At 43.6% G+C, this 16,529-nt stretch overlaps 1 protein-coding gene across 10 annotated transcripts in view; it reads right to left on the bottom strand.

The window, feature by feature from the left end:
• The window catches only part of MAP3K9 (mitogen-activated protein kinase kinase kinase 9), a 78,382-nt gene extending 63,061 nt beyond the window's left edge, over nt 1–15,321 (bottom strand). For all 10 annotated transcript variants that reach the window (XR_005820047.1, XR_005820049.1, XR_005820044.1 and 7 more), the window contains exons 1-2: nt 14,999–15,321; nt 10,642–11,055 (exon numbers count right to left, since the gene is read on the bottom strand). Coding sequence is in view for 3 of the 10 variants with exons in the window: in XM_040557499.1 (XP_040413433.1) it covers nt 10,642–11,055; nt 14,999–15,305 (721 nt within the window). In the remaining 7 variants the exon portion in view is untranslated. The remainder of the gene's footprint in view (nt 1–10,641; nt 11,056–14,998) is intronic.
• Nucleotides 15,322–16,529: the final 1,208 nt, after the last annotated feature.

The following is a 16,529-nucleotide window of genomic DNA, read 5'->3' as shown; positions in this document are numbered from 1 at the left end:
ACAGAATCCAAGCTAGGAAAGCTCTCAGGGCACTTCCTGAAAAGTACCACTCCTAGCAAAGCATCCATGAACACTAATGTTAATCCTACACTCAAATTTGAATTTCCTCCCTGACACATGCACCCTGGAATTTTACAACTGGGGCAGCCAATTTCAGTTCATTGTATTTTTTGTACTCATCTCCCTACAATCTAGGTACAAACTTCACTCTGTCCAAGTCCCTTTGATTGCCTTCTCTATTTTAGGTCCAAACATTTTCAGCTACTTGGAGTCTTTAAAGTTCATTTCAGTATGTTTTTTCCAATATGGTTTTATTTTTATTAAGTGGAGACCAATTCAGAAAAATGAGATAAATATCTTTTGTGTCTTCCATGGGCCAATTATGTCTTCTAAGGTTTGCTTTTACCTGAAAAAAGGGACAGAAACTTCCACTGTACTCTGAAGAAATGCAATGCATTCTGACAAATCTTCAAGGCTCTTACTTAAAAAGTACTATAGCAATGGAGACTATAAACTATAGTCCCATACCTTTTGAACAATCCTTTTTCAAACGAAAAAAAAGTATCTATAGATCAAACAAAAATGCTTTTGCATAGGAAAGGATGGTTTCACTGAACTTCCTATGATTGTTCCAGTCCCACTCTCCCCTCCCACAAATAAGCAAAACCAAGATAAATATCAGCTCAGATGGGGTGAGGGGAGGGAAGTGCATGTCAGGCAATTAAATAAAAGGACAGCCTTAATGTATTTCTTCATGCTGCTGTGTTCTCTGAGAGTCATGGTCTCACAGCCCACAGCCAGGAACTTGTAAGTCTGCAGTTTGACTAACAAGACAAAAAAAGCACTGTTACTGCAAAAGGGACAAGGAACTAAGCTTGCCAGGTGTTGTGTTTTTTCTTTAATTATTAAGTCCTATTGGCAGTACACTGGCATACTGTCCTGAGGACAGAACTAAGCTTTTGGGAAAGGCTTTCAAACACTTGCTCCAAAATAAAATCTTGTATTGTAGTGGTCTGCCAAAATCTGAACTGCAATTTTAGCTCTACTGTCCGCAGTCAGCCTGCACAGCTTTGCTTCACAAGTATCCAGATAATGAGCAATCTGCTCTTGATCCTGCATTCAAAGAACTTAAAGTGATTAACAGATCTGCACGTGGACTGAGTCCGGGCTTTCCGCACGTAGCCTTCATGTACCTTCTGTTGGGTACTCTGTTGCTCAGCTCAGAAAAACATCTTTATTGTAAGATTTGTTTGTGGTGCAGAAGGCTGAATGTTGCATAAGATCCCGTACACCACAGAATTCAAGTCTTGCTCAAAATTTTGCATCTTGGAAGGAAAACCAAAGAATATTGCCCCTGGTAATCAGCTTTTTTGCTTTTATTGTTAACCATTCTGCAAAATCACATTAAAATACACACACACACACACCTTTGAAGCAAAAGCATTTTAATTATTGGGTATGCGAGGGTTCAGTAAAGCCATAAAGCTGACCAACTGTCTTCTTCTATCAACCTAGAAGAGGTGATGGATGTGACAGCCCAGCAGTTCTCGGATTTTAAGCCGTGCAGTACAGTAACTCTACAGAGCTAATGCATAATGGGGGAGGGAGTAGGAAGGGCCTCCAGAGCCATGATATATTTAGAATCGATCCCATCCCCTAGCCAAGCTGAAAGAAGCCTTAACGCTTTAATGATCTGGTACAAAACACGCTGAGTACTCCTGGAGAACACTAAGGTGAGTTTCCTGGGAAAATGTTGCTGTTTGGCTCTGGTTTCAGATTAAATCTGACTACACCGCTTACACTGGAACAACCCATGCCTGAGAAAGGTTATTGTACTCTTCATAATCAGTTAAATGCTCCAAGGAAAAATATAATTAAATCTGTAACAAACACCACGCTTTGCCAAATCACATCAGTTTGAAGGCTTGCAACAAATCAAGTATAAGAACAGTACTAGGCAACAGCAAAAACGGAGTGGGGAAGAGGAATCACATGAATGACATTCATATTAATTGTCACCCGAGAGACCTTCTGAGAGGAGGATTAATAATAGTGCTGGTTCAGGGGGAAAAAACAGAAACATGAAACCCATGATGAAAAACTAGCACAGAACTATTCCTTTGGCTTCAATTAAGACATCGCTATGAAACAGTCAATAATACCAAGTATTCATTCATTTCTGGAATCACTTCTCCAAAACAAAGACGGTATGGGAGACCTGAAAACTCCACAGGCTGCAACAAAAAGCACATGAGAAGTTTTTTTAAAGTCAGATTTTAGTGCAAACATTAAGAAAATACACATGTATTGCCATTAATCCAAACAAACGTGAAAAGGCTTATAGAGGCACAATCACCACAAAGCTACAGCTGACTACACTGATATCCTGACTTCCTTCAGTACTGCAATTTTACATTAAGCTGAGCAGAACACCTTGCCAGCTGCAGAGACACAGGAAAGTCCTGCACTGCCGCATGACTCCATGCAAGACAACAGTTCATACAGTAAAACTATCAGAAAGCTGTCACTTTTTGAGCTGTTAGATTTGTTATTTCTGACTTAAACTCTAGTTACAGAGTGAGTTACACAGTACCCTGACAAAATATTAGGCACATCCCCCAGTTGCCAGATGACCATAACCATATCAAAGCCACACATTATGTGAATGAAGCAAAAAAATACAATCAATAAATCCAAAGGCAAGATTGATAACACTTAAGTAAAATTAGGCACATCAAATTCTACTGATAATCAAAGTTACAGAATTTTTCTTATTTTCAGCATCATTTAATGACGTAAAGTCAAAGGCAACTAAAGGCTATTCTCTCTAACATCTTTTCCTAGGCACATACCCAAGCAGGATAACAATAGAAATCCTTTAATATTGTTGAGGCAGATGGATCACGTGGTCTCTTGGCCCGTTTCTCCAAATTAGAGGGACCAAGTGTCCACAGCCTTTCTTCATAGCTCATGCTTTTCAGCCCTTTTACCGTTATCCGTACCAGCAGTTCTTTGCAGTGCCCCGGCGTGCTGCAGGAATCCCCAGTTCAATCCCCGAGCGTTGCAATAAGCAAAACCATAGTGGCAGAAATACTTCCTGCAGCCACTGTAACATAGAGCAATTCCCACTGTAACATAGAGCAATTCAATGCTATCGTTTGCTACACAAACAGCAAGTCCTTAAGTCAACAAGGCTGAAGTCATGCTCACATTTTAAGTGAGCATTTCCAGTTGTAACAAACACAGCTAATCCATTAACATTTCTCAACAGCCAAAGCAAACTCCAGAAGCCTGTCCGAGGAAGGATCAGAGGAAGATGTAGATGTGGCACAGCCAACTAGGAGCCTGGCTTGTACCTCCAAAGTATCACCCTGGACTTCACTACAGTATTCAAAGCACATACAGGATTTCAGGACTTATTTGACATCTATATACTCATAAGCTGAAGTTTGATGTTCAGAGAAGCCTTTTTAATATTTTTTTCTCCTAATTGGTGTTACAAAAAAATCCTCGAGTAATATAAGAAAATTTTTAGAAAGGGGGGGGGTGGAAAGTTTGTAACACAAGCAGATCACAGGAAGGCTACCTATCCTTTGACTAATTCCTTTTGAAAAGATGAGGAAATGATGCTGCACCATGCTGCCATTAACGCTGTAACGATTATTCTGCAGGCTGCGATCCAAAGACTTACTATTAAGCAAGTAAGCATTCTTCTCCCTGATTCAAGAAGCATGGATGAAACCACACAATGTAATTATAAATCCTGATACATTGTGATAATTTCTCCGCTTAGTGCATGCTTTTGTTATTATTTTTTCATATCTGGAAAAAGCCTAGGGAGGCTGAATTTAGCTTGCCATTAGTAGACTGACAATAAGTAATTATCAGGTATCCCAGTTAACTTCAGCAACCTTTTGGAAATCAAGGTCACACCAATCTAACAAACTATCTTAGACTCAGAAAGCAAGCATGTAATAAAAAGAAACTACCTAAAGCACATGCTACATCCTGTGATCTTCCCAACAACTTAAGGCTTTTCTAGGCTCATTATAAAAGACACACCATCCCTAAAATGGGATATTGCCAAAATTAAGGAATCGTCTTCAGTGATGATTCATCATTTCAAAAAGCAAACCCATGCTTAACTTTTGAACCTTTAAAAGTGAGTTTGTTTGCCTTGAATATGTTGAAATTCTGAAAGAATTGTTTGATGAGAAAAGCAAAATAAAGCTGCTGACAGAAGTCTCTCAAAATTCAAATCAAGTTTATTGATGTTGAAGCAACACAAAATGATGCAGCTGAAAAAGTTATTCTAGTTTCCCTGAAATGCCACAAAGCTGTTCTCACTCTTGACTTACTGCTTAGAAAGAAATTTCAGAAAACCAGATTTATCATAGCTGTCACAGATGGTCAGATGCAAAGCCAAGGGATCAGCACATAGATGCCTAGGTACACTTCCCACATGATGGGGGTTAAGTCTGTTCCTATCTGCTCTATGGTTCCAACAATTTGGAGAAAGTGCTTCGTACACAACACGTGGTTAAATTTTTCTTTGGAGGAAAAAGAACCCTGCAGAAAAATACACACAGTGGCATAGAGACATGGAAAGGACATTAAATGAGACTTCTTTTTTAAAGGAACAGAATTTCACTTCTAAAAATGACAAACTCCATTCTTGTCTACAAAAATAGGGGATTCCACTTATAAATTTGATTTTTTGCTGCATGGTTGGGCACGAGTATCCCACAGTGTTCTTGCAGATGTTAAAGTTATTTCAAAAAAAAATGACTCCTTTTCTGAACTGCAATTTACAGTGAAGACAGCAATTAATATTCAACTAAAATAAAACATTTCCAACGTGAAAACACATCCTGTAACTCAGAAACCCGCTAACACATACTGAAAGAAGTCTGCAGCATGAAAACATCTGTCAAATCTCTCAGAAAAAAGTAGTTGCACTAATTTAGACAAGCTAAGAAAAAAAAGTAAACTGTCTCCCTACTTTTGTGAATTCTCAATGTCTCAATAGCTTAAGAGTTAGCATTGCCTTCAAGTACAATTTACATCTTCTGAGCTAATAACACATGAAATTGAAATACTTCATTGCATTCTGTTCGACAGAAAGTTGTAATATTACTGGCATGAATTGCATCGTATGAGTATGTGCAGCAGGTACCCCGTTCTCTGGAATTTGTTAACCCTAGTACAAGCGAGCAGAATGTCAGCACAACGGCTGATGCTCTGGGGAGTCGGAGAAAGGAACACGGAAGCCAGAACTAGGAGTTATGCACCATTAGCAATATCACGGAGCGTGTCCACAGAATCTGGTAATTGCGGAAGTGCAGAACCTGAAAAGTCATCCAAGTCACCTTTACGAGTCTATTCTGACTGTTTGAAAGGCTTGATTTCTACTGCATGTACTTTTTTAATCTTAAAAAAAAAGCTTGACTTCTATGCTCCCTGAACTAAACCTGAGAATGTTTGTAATTTTTTGGACAACACCCAGGAGATTATGCATTCTCTTTCCTCTCACAGAAGGGATCAACCAACTACAGCCAGATCAATAATGCACCTAGTATAATGCACTTAGATGCCCTTAAAATAGTTTCACTATGATTTACATGAAGCATTACTCACACTCATTTAATTGCACTGACAAAGGAAATCCTTTCTGGTAGAAGGTACAACATTAGAGAGTTAGTCAGCAAATTACACTCAAGTACTAGCAGCAGCGACAGGAGCGCAAACTGCTCTACCAACACACTTTAACCTGACCCCGTGCAACCTCTCTTCTGTCAGAACGAGCAAGAAGTTTACATTAAGCACTCTTCCTTCTCAGAAAAGACCAACAAGAGCAATGTCATTTATGAATGGATTGGGATCCAAATACTGCAGCGAGGAATGACATAACTAATCACATTAGCAAGACTGCTTTGTAATATTCAAGTCCTGTTGTCCTGGGGTTGGATTTGAACTAGTAAAAAAGAACAAGGAATATTTTAAGACCTAGGAACAACTGTCCAGAGACCATAAGAGGGTCAATTCTATCAGCATTTTACAAACAGAAAAAGGGTTAAGCTGCTTAAAAGAAATAGGCAAAGCTATAGTGGACTTAGAAGACCTTTAGAAAGCTTGAGCTTTGACTCTTGAGCTACCACAGACTTACCCTTGGGGCTCCAAGAAATTGGAGAAGTAAACACCTTCAAATAAGTAGAAGGGAAAGACTACTAACTTGACTGAATCAGTACTATTGGACTTTCTTTTGAGCTCTGTCTTTACCTCTTTCTTTGACCTTGGCCATGTCACTTTTCTGCTAATCTTCTGTGCCACTTTGAGGAACACAAACAGAGGCTTTTATAACGCGTTTTGCTAACTGGCATGAACACCCTCAGCAAAATCTTTCCGTGTAGTGCAAAGAATAAACATGTTTTGCTGAGCCAACCAAAAAAAAAAAAAAGCAAGTGTTCTTGCTAGTTCTCTGCAGCATTAGTTAACTGGCATTATTCCTAAAGCAATGCTGGCACATCTAACGTTGACAGACAAACAGAAACAAACAGAACCAGCTTCACTATTTACAATACTTCACTAAAACCAACAGGACTGCCCTTTCCGATCCTAAGCAAACACCTTCCCCTGGCCAGAAATGAGATTCAAATCAGATGAGAGAAGAAAAGGGAACTCCAAGAGCTGCTTTAAACACAATGATGCTGACTTCAGCAGGTATTCCCAGTTGCCTTTTTTTTTTTTTTTGCCCTCCTGTAGTTCAGTATTTACATTATTTAGGAGCCTCTGCACTGGGAGAGGTCTACTACCAATTCTGTAGCAGATGCTCAGTGGAGCACCGAAATGCAGGTGAAGAGGCAAAGGTTAGCAATATCACCAGATGAAAAGAAGAAAGAAGCCAGACTTTAATCTATTTTAATCTGTTGACAGATTCATTTCTTACATGAAAAGAATTGAGTCTCTTGAATCAAATGCCAAGGAAAAAAAATCACTCACAGCAGAACTAAACAGCTTTCCTGGGTTATCCTCTTCCCTTCTGCAGTTATATGAGTAACATGTGAAATGGTAATTCCACTGGAACTGCCAGACTCGCTGCCAACTGAACTGACACATAGCAAAAGAATTTCAGTTCTCTGTGATAAAATAAATCGCAGGTGTGCAATTTGTTCCGTACAGATTTCACATACTCATTTCCTGATAACATCCACAAAGCAATGAAAACAGGCAGCTCAGAACCTCCAAAGTTTACATTAAAAATCTGCCTCAAAAGAACACTGCATTTAAAACTTTCAGGACACTTCCTACACTGTAAATACATTACCTTTAGAAAGCGAAGATAATAAAAAGGAGAAATAAATGAAGAAAAATAATTGTGGAACAGAAATAAGATCCTCACATTTTTGATTAACAGAAGAAAGAGACAATCAGTTTGGAAAGTGTTTTTTGACTGAGAAAGGCTCAAGGAATAGACACCTCCTGGAATATTCAAATAACCCCACAATATTCAGCCTCTATACAAGTGGAACTTACTTCCCAAAGTCAATCAAAACCTTGTTATATAGTCTGCCATCCAAAAGGTTGAGAACTATTCAGAGACTTTTTTGGGTACCTACTAGTTGAGTCCACGGATAAAGCTGCAATAGTTTAGGTTAAAAAGGATTTTTTCAAATCCTACTATGTATATAGTGGGGTAATTTCTCAGACTTCCATTAAGGTGCCCACTTGATTTATTTCACTGTTCAAAACGTAGCATACTTTTAGAAGGTTCTGCAGAAAGTACTGTCCTTATGCAATCTGTATCTGCCTGAATATACGTAGACTTCCGAAAGCAAGCCATTCTCTCATTTTCTCCTATTCCAGTAGAAAATATGATTTTAAATAAGGCAGCTGTTCTTTCCCACTCCTCCATCTTGTTCCCTAACTCTCAGGCTGACTCCTCCTGCAGCTTCAGGCAGACAGCTCAAGTCCCAGCTACCAGCTGGTTCTTGGAGATGAGATGTATCAGTCACACAAGTGCCTATTACTAAACCTAGGCAGTACAAATCAGTAGACCAATGCAGCTGATGTTCCCATGACAGCTCTGCAGCACTTGTAGATGTTCAGTATGTGACAGAAGTTGTCTGCAAGAATCTCTTCCAAGTTCTTGCAAGCAGAAGCTCTTCCTTCTCCAGAGACACATGAGTGTCTATCAGTCAGCGGGTGGTAACTTGGCCAAAGAAAATGCTACAGGCTTGTAATTCTACAGCCACAAAGCTAACAACCTAATTTGTTCTTGATTATCCACAGTAATGGAAAAAAACTAAGTACATTAGAAGAACAAATAAAATGCAAAGCACTTATAACATGCAATAACATGGTCCACTAATCTTTACAAAACTTGCAAAAAGCAAACAGGGCAGAGCAATTCCTATGATGTGCATTATATACAGTGGAAAAGGAACATTAGCACTGCAGTAACATGGTATTCAGGAAAGACGTGAGTTAGAAGTCCAAAGTTGTTTATCCTACAGATAACCATGAGTTAAGCCTACCTGAACATACAGGTAATATATAGGTAATATATACTTACGGCGCAATTCCCCACCAAAAAAAAAAAAAGACCAACACCCAGCCCAAAAAGTTCCACACCACCGTTGTAATCTAATGACACAATTCTCCTCCTCTCTGCTCCAAACACAGATCTTTGAATTCTCCCATGGACATTCCCACTCACTGTTCCTCTTCTTTTCCTATCGATTCTTCCCAAATGAGAAAACTTCCAGTAATATATTTAGCTAAGCCCTCCACTTCTCACTGAGGATTTACAGTGCAGCACAAACCACGTCCTGCTGAATCACTGTGACAAGAGACGTTTATTCTTGTTGCTGCCAAAACAGATGTTTTCTAGCACCCATACGTGGGTTTGGTTGGCGACACTGTGCACTGGTGTCCCTTTGGTTTGCCTAGTACTCTGCTTGGTACGTGTCCCTCCTACAACTAGCAGTCTCTAGTTTGAATGAAACACTGCAATGCCTGGAACTAACAGCACTTTATTTTAGAAATAGCTTTTGTTCTAAACCTCAAAAATGTTTAGCAATAAGCTCTTAACAGCCTATTAGGGAAACAAGCCAGTAAATATTTACTTAAGTAAAAGTAGGAAGCCCCATTCTTAAGTTAATTATTTCTTATTCACAAATGAAGCCTGACCTCCATTAATCAAGTCAATCAATCATTCCCTCTTCTCCATTTATCAATACACTCATATATACCGCCATCTGTAAGGGAAGGAGAAAGGTTAGGTATTAGGAAATCTTTATAGATATTGAGATTGCCTTGACTTTTTAATGAAAAGGGAAACTTTAGTAGTATAAAAATAATAATACACAAAGCAACTTGAAAACTCAGAGTTCCTATTTTCAAACTCACTAACTGCAGTTAATAGTCCTTATTTTTTCCTTCACAACAAACTATGTAAATTCACTGCCACAAGACCTGATGCCAAAAAAACATAGGGAGAGTCTACATGGACTGGAAATTTATAGCATTGTAATGGTTAATGCTAGCTCTGGCACATCTATTTAAGATATTAAAATTCCCATCTGTCAGACCTCTTTGCTAGAAGTTACTGCCCTTAAAGCAAAGGAGGGCATGTGCCTGCATCTCAGCCACCCAATTCATAGCACTTCTTATTAACTCAAGCCATAAATAAAAATGAGTTCTCACTAGCACACCTACTACACACTGCAACTAAAATGCAGGGATCTGTTTTCGCTTGCCATCTAGACAGAGACAAGCAGAAAGAAAGTCCAAACAGCTGCACGCAGGCATCAGGAAGGGAGATGATCTTTAAGTCACTGCAGCAGTTTGTTCCCACACTCACAAACAGTGGTTCTGTGCATGCATCCGACTTCAAGGCAGTTTTAAGCTTGGAAAAAATAGATACATTACCAAAAATACTCAGATCGAAGACAACAATGCTATTACAATCATGGAGTGGAATCCAGAATCAAAAGCACCAGAGCTTTAGGCCCCACACTCTCATGGGTCAGCTTCATCCCATGTAAAGCACCACAAACATCAGCTCAAAACACAGGTGTACTGGTTCGTTTAATTTACCTGAATTAACGTTTCTGTCCCTCATAGAACTAGTGTTGACAGGGAGAAGCTGCCATTTGGCAGATATGGCGTAACATCTCCCAGAAGGAGATCAGGCTTATATCTCATCTAGAAAGCAAAATCTAGCAAGTAAAACAAAAGCTTGGGAGCATTCATCTTTCCAAAAGGAGCCCTCATCCTTCCAAAAAGCAAAAAGAGGATGCACATTTTAATTTCAACAGCATGTTCCAACATACCAGAGTCTGTTGAAATGCCAATAAAACTGAGACATCATAAATATGAGAACTATGACAGAAGCATGCTCCAATTATAGCTCCTTTTGCATCCAGTCATTTAAAAGTTGCTTCTATGAAGTGCAAGCATTTGTCTGTTTTCTGTGGTCTATAGCACCGTATTTTACAGGGCTAAACCCCTCTGGGATTGAATTAGAGGATACAGTAGTTCACAAGAAAGGACTGTGAAATTAACATTCCCCTCTGCTACGTACTATTTCTTTCTGAAACCCTGCCCCAGCACCCCGGCTGTTCACTGTGTAGCACTTACTGTTGCTGGACTTGAGGTCACGGTGAATTATGGGAACAATCGCTTCCTCGTGCAGGTAGTTCATTCCCCTTGCAATCTGTACTGCCCAGTTCACCAATATGTCAGGAGGTATCCTTTTACCAGACAACACTCTATTTAGCGATCCTCCACGGGCAAACTCCATGATCAAGCAAAGGTTCGGTTCCTTCAAACATACACCCCGGAGGGCGATGATGTTCGGATGCTTTAACATGGCAAAGAGCTTGGCCTCTTGGCGGACGTTCTCAATGGTCTGGCTGATGTCCTCGTCAGGGTCATAGCGAGCTGCCTTGACAGCAACCTCATCTCCTATCCACACAGCTCGATATACTTTTCCGAAGCCCCCTATGCCAATGATTTCCTCCAGAACAAGCTCTGAGAAGTCGATCTCCAGGACTAGAAAAAGAGAGGAAAAAAAAGAGACGTAAACATTTAGCAACTGTGCAGCCTGAAGATAAGTTTAAGGTCTGCATTGCCCAATCTCACCCTTACCCGAAGAAGGGCCGATTTTTATTCAAAATAATACAAATGAAAGTAAACGTCCCTTCTGGCAATCTTTCATTAAGAAATAGTGTGGTAAAACAGATCCTGCAGTATTATAAAAACCAGTACGAAGCATTCCCTGTGAATGGTGATGGCTTTGACATCACAGTGGTCAATGATACACTTCAAATATCATCATCATCTTAACATGCTGAAACCCTGTTAAGGATAAACCCTAGTTTCTTGCCCTCAATGACAGCACAAGACTCTGAAAAATAAAACAAGAGACACCCACAATCTAATCTTCACTGACAGGACTACGGTACTTAATACAATAGAGCTGAAAGTTGACTCCAAATGTATCTTCTGCATTTGTTCTGTATTTTTTTTTTCAACTGTCACTAACGATCTTTTAGTCTTTCCCAAACCAAGCTTATTCTTCCACACTTGTACAAGCTGTGCAGACTTGTTCCCCATGAGATCTGTCAGCCAGCTCTGACATTACTTATGATAGTGCAACAAACAGATGGATCAGACTGCGCATATTGAGTATTCTGGGCTAGCAATAAGAAAAACATTTTTGACTAATACATATTATATATAGTGGATAGTAAGGATGCCTGCGTTCTTTTAGTGTTCCACGAACAACAGGTTGGTGGGAAACAAGGTAGAAAACTGACCAGGAATGTCTTCCAAAAGGGGAAAGACCCTTCCTTTCCCATCCAGAACACTTTTTGTCTACTGCTTGAACACATCTTTTGGTTAACATTTTCAACTCCAAGGATTTACACACACTGATTTAAAGCCAAAGAAGGTTTCGCTCCTACAATAAGAATCCTGGTGTTCAAAAACTCAGGAGCTACAGCTGAGCAAAGACAAAGGTGTTAAATTTCTGTGCTTCTGGTCAGAACTTTAGAACAAGACTATGTCGACAGTAACTACAGTCACCAGAGGACCGTGTCGCCAAAAACACGCGAAAGGAGCTGAGAGTCCCGGGCAAAACAGGCTCCGAGGACACCGCGTGCTCTCCCGCCGCCTCCCGCGGTGCTGAACGGACAGCTCCGGGCACGGCTCCGGGCACAGCGCCGGGAGCGACTCCAGGATCAGCCCCGGACAAACCGGACCTCAGGAGCACCGCTCCCCTGCTGGGTGCACACAGGAACCGGAGTCACTCCGGGGCACAAGGCCAGAGGTTTACGCTTCCAAGTGAGGTCAGATATGTTGCACTGCAACGCACGCAATTATTCTAAAATTTCTTTCATATGCAAGCATGCTCTTTGCTTTAGCTTGAACATGTTTCTTTAACGCAGACCAGCTACCTCACCCTCATGGGTAGCTTCATCAGGAAAACAGGCCATCTGCAGACAAGTTTTTGTTTTTTTTTTAAAAAGGTATTTCACGTTGAGTTAGTTTATCTTCACAGCTACCCTAGTGCACAAAAAAATCATTTACCTCACATTTCTAAGCACTCAAACCCCTTTTCTAAACTCAGGTTTCATTTGTAGGACCTGCTGCACTAAACTGTCCAGGCAATGGGAATGTTTAACACACTGGTTTTATTGCCATAGAATTTAAGTGAAGTGCTATCACTCCTCTGGGGACTGATAAGGAATCACAGCCACGAACCAGAGGCCACATCATAAAATGGCTCAAGTTGGAAGGGGTCTCAAAGCTCACCTAGTTCCAACCCCCTACCATGGGGCAGGGACGCCACCCACCAGACCAGGTTGCCCAGGGCCTCATCTAACGTGGCCCTGAACACCTCCACAGATGGGGCATCCACAACCCCCACAACCTCTCCGGGCAACCTGTTCCAGTGCCTCATCACCCAACTGCGAAGTAGCTGCTATTTAATTGCTATTTATTATACTGTATGATTAAGCTATTTAACTCGGTCTGCAGTGCGTAAGAGCCCACAGTGCAGATGAGGGTCCTTCAAACCAGCCCATTGCTGACAGCCTCGACAGGCACCGCAGGGAGAGCACACTTGTACCATCAGGGTACCCTTGAGGGAAGATTCAAGCGTGCTACCCCGATGGTAGAAAGACAGCACGCCGTTACTTGCTATCACAGCTCTCAGCAGCAACAAAATCTCAAGGACTTGCACTCCAACACCTTCATGAGACATGAAGATAAACTTTAGGTAAGCAACTAAAAATAGCATCTCCACAGAGGTGTACATCTCTGGAGTTACACCCTGCACTACTGCCACAGAAGACTCTTATTCTGTAGTCCAGTGAGCAAGTAGATTGTTACTCCAAACAGCTTTCAAACTAACAACACCAGCTCTAAAGTGAGCCTCAATCCTTGCAAAGGGCAGAGAGGTTTATAACGTTAAACTTGGAAATCCAATTCAACAGCAACCAACCTTACCACCTGTCCAAATCATTGCTTCTATAAAAAACAAAAACAAAACCAACACCACAGCCCTTTAGCATATTAAAAACTCACTGCAGGGGAACAAGTTCTATTCCGTCATGAACATATGGTTGCTGACTTGAGAGAACAGAGGTAGTGCGCTCCTGTCAGTGCAGCAGAAGGGTAAGACAAGGGTAAAGGGGGAAGGTGCAACTCCGTAACTGCTCCTGAACCATCCCCGGCCAAGAGAAACGTAATAGGGCAGGAAGGTTGCATTTACAAAGACTGCGCAAAAGCAGGCAAAAAAAAACAAAACAGACAAAACAGGAGAGAAACTGAGGCTTCAAGAATTTCTGAAGAAATGGTTCTTCACAACTACCTCAAAGGCAAAACCCACTAAACATTTGTAGTGTTTTCTGCATATGAGGGAAGAAAAATCTGTGCTGTTCCAGCAGGAAGGAAAGCACCCCCACTGCCCAACCTAGTCCCTTCACAGTTCCAAGGGCAATGCTATGAATTACTGAGTTTTTTACTTAAATGCTTTCAAGGAGACAAAGAATGAGAAAAGAAGGTATTAGTTGTATTCCTTGGAGATATGTCCTAAATAGGACAAAGCATCTTTTTTACTCTTTTCACTTTCTAGAACTACCTACTAATCTGATGATTTATCTTCGCCCCCCCCGCCCAAGCTTTATTCTTGCCTGAATTGTCAATATTGATACAGAAACAGGATTTAGTAACAGTCATTCCTTACTGTTTCTCTCTCCACAACTGTACACAGCACCTAAAATAAGCAGAGATGAAATGGCTTGAAGCCTGGCTCCAAAGACTTCAAAGCAACACTGAAATTATGAACAAGCCAACCCCTTCATGCCTTCAGCATCACACCTTAATCAAGCAACTCTCAGGCCCAAAAATCCAAATTCATATAAGACTCATTCGGGTATGTTTTAGAACAGATTTTTTAAGGAAGTAAATGGCAAGTGGGAACCTGATAACACGAATTAACATAGAGTCTCTTTTACATAAAAAAAAAATAATGACTTTTGGTTAGGAGCAAGGAACATATTGTACAAGTATTAGCAGTGAATCAACACCGCGGAAAGCAACCGTGTCCTATCCAGCAACGTCTCCTTAAGGGTGTTCTTGAAGGGAGAGCCCCCAGAGCCTCCACCACTGCCTAACCACGAAGCTTCATTCATTTCGTGAAAAATTCACCAGCCCCTAGAAACGCAGCGCTTAACCAAGGGAAACAGCTCCTGGCACCAACGGAACGCTACCACGGCGATCTAGCTTTGCTCTCCCCGGAGAGACCGACGAGCCTGGAAGACAGAAGGGCGCCGGAGGGGTGGGAAAAGGGCCGGGCCTTCCCCGCCGTGCTGGTGCCGGGCTCCCCAGGGCCCGCGGCAGGGCCAGGCCGGGGCCTCCCCCGCTCCCACCGCGGCTCCCGTTAGCGCCACACAGGGACCCCCCCCCCCCCGGTGCTCGTCCTCCTTACGCTGTATGGCGGGGGGCGGCGGGTATCGGGCCCGCAGCTCGGGGCCGGCCCCCTGCACGCCGCTGCTCACGTAGTTGCTGGGGAAGATGCCGACGCGCTGGTCGATCTTGCCCGTCCACCAGCCCTCGTCGCCGGACACCTGCGAGTCCCGGGACAGCACCTGCACCACGTCCCCCGGCCGCAGGCTCAGCTCGTCCTCGCCGCACGCCTCGTACTCGAAGACGGCCGTCCAGAGCGGCCCGCCGCCCGCCGCCTCCCCGCCGCCGCCGCCCGCGCCCTCCGCGCCCGGCGCTCTCAGGGGCTCCATGGCCAGGCTGCTCCATAGGGGGGGCCGCCCGCGGCAGCCGGGCGCGGCGGGGGGCGGCGGGGCCGGGCGGGCCGCCTATTGTTCATGCGGCCCCGGCGCCGCCGACTGCCGGGGGTCGGGGGCCCGGCGCGGGGCCGCCTCAGCCCAGCGCGGGGAGAGGCGAGGCCGGGCAGCGCCTGCCGCCGGGCCGCCGCCACCGCGGCCGCGTCCCCCGCCCCGGCCGCCGCCGCCGCCGCCCGCCGCCGCCGCGCATCCCGGAGCCACCTGACTCTCTGGCAGCTTCGGCGGACGGAGGGGAGGGGCCGCTCCGGCTCCTCGCCGCTATTGGGCGCCGCCGCCGCCCGTCAACGCTTCCTCGCGACCGATTGGGGGGTCCTCGCCCGCTCGGCCACGCCCACCCACCCCCCTCGCGCCGGAGTCTCGCACTCACCGGCGGCCTCGCGATTGGCCCCCGCCCCGTCAGCCGTCGCTTCCGATTGGCCGCGCGGCCCTTGTCAGTTAAGTGCCCCGAGGCCCGCCCACCCCGCCGCTTCTCATTGGCTGCGGAGGGGAGCACGACGCGGGGAGGGCTGAAGGCGGAGCGCCCCGAGGGGGCGGGGCCACCTTCTCCGGCCGGCGGCGCCGCTGGCCAATGGCAGGGCGGCCTTGGCCGTGGGGCGGGGCCGGACCTGCGCGCGGCTGGGGTTCACGGGGGGGTGCGGCCCCCCGGCAGGGGGCGGGCGAGCGGCCGTGTTTCCCCCCCGCCGCCATCTTGCGCCGTGAGGCGCCGCGGACGCTGTGGCGCTGACGGAGTGATGAGGGCCTTAAGAAGAGTGTGATCTGAGTTAACGATGTCACTCAGAATCCTTATTGGTGCCTGTAAAATACATAAATTGGCTAGTCTTGTTTTCTGGGAAAGCACGTCCATCCACTGAAGCTTAGTAACAAGTATTTCAGAGAACCTTGCATGGAACTGAAGATTTTCAAGTGCCTTTCTTTTTTCACAAAATAAACAGCCTTTATTTCTGACAGAAAGCAAATACACCTTGCCTAGAAAGCAGACATATCGATAACCTTATTTTACAAATGAATTGAAAAGCAAAAAGTATATATGCTTGAGTTCAGAACACTTAAATGTGACATGTAGGATTTAGGCATGTTTCAATACTAGTTTCCAAATTAGACTTGTCTAATTAGTGTAAGCTTATCCCATATTACTGAGCCCAGTCACAGAATGGCCAAGGT

The sequence above is a fragment of the Cygnus olor genome, chromosome 5 (assembly GCF_009769625.2).
Source record: "Cygnus olor isolate bCygOlo1 chromosome 5, bCygOlo1.pri.v2, whole genome shotgun sequence".
Taxonomy (NCBI): Eukaryota; Metazoa; Chordata; class Aves; order Anseriformes; family Anatidae; genus Cygnus; species Cygnus olor.
The sequence above is the reverse complement of the archived record's forward strand: the minus strand, read 5'-3'. Positions and strand labels throughout refer to the sequence as shown.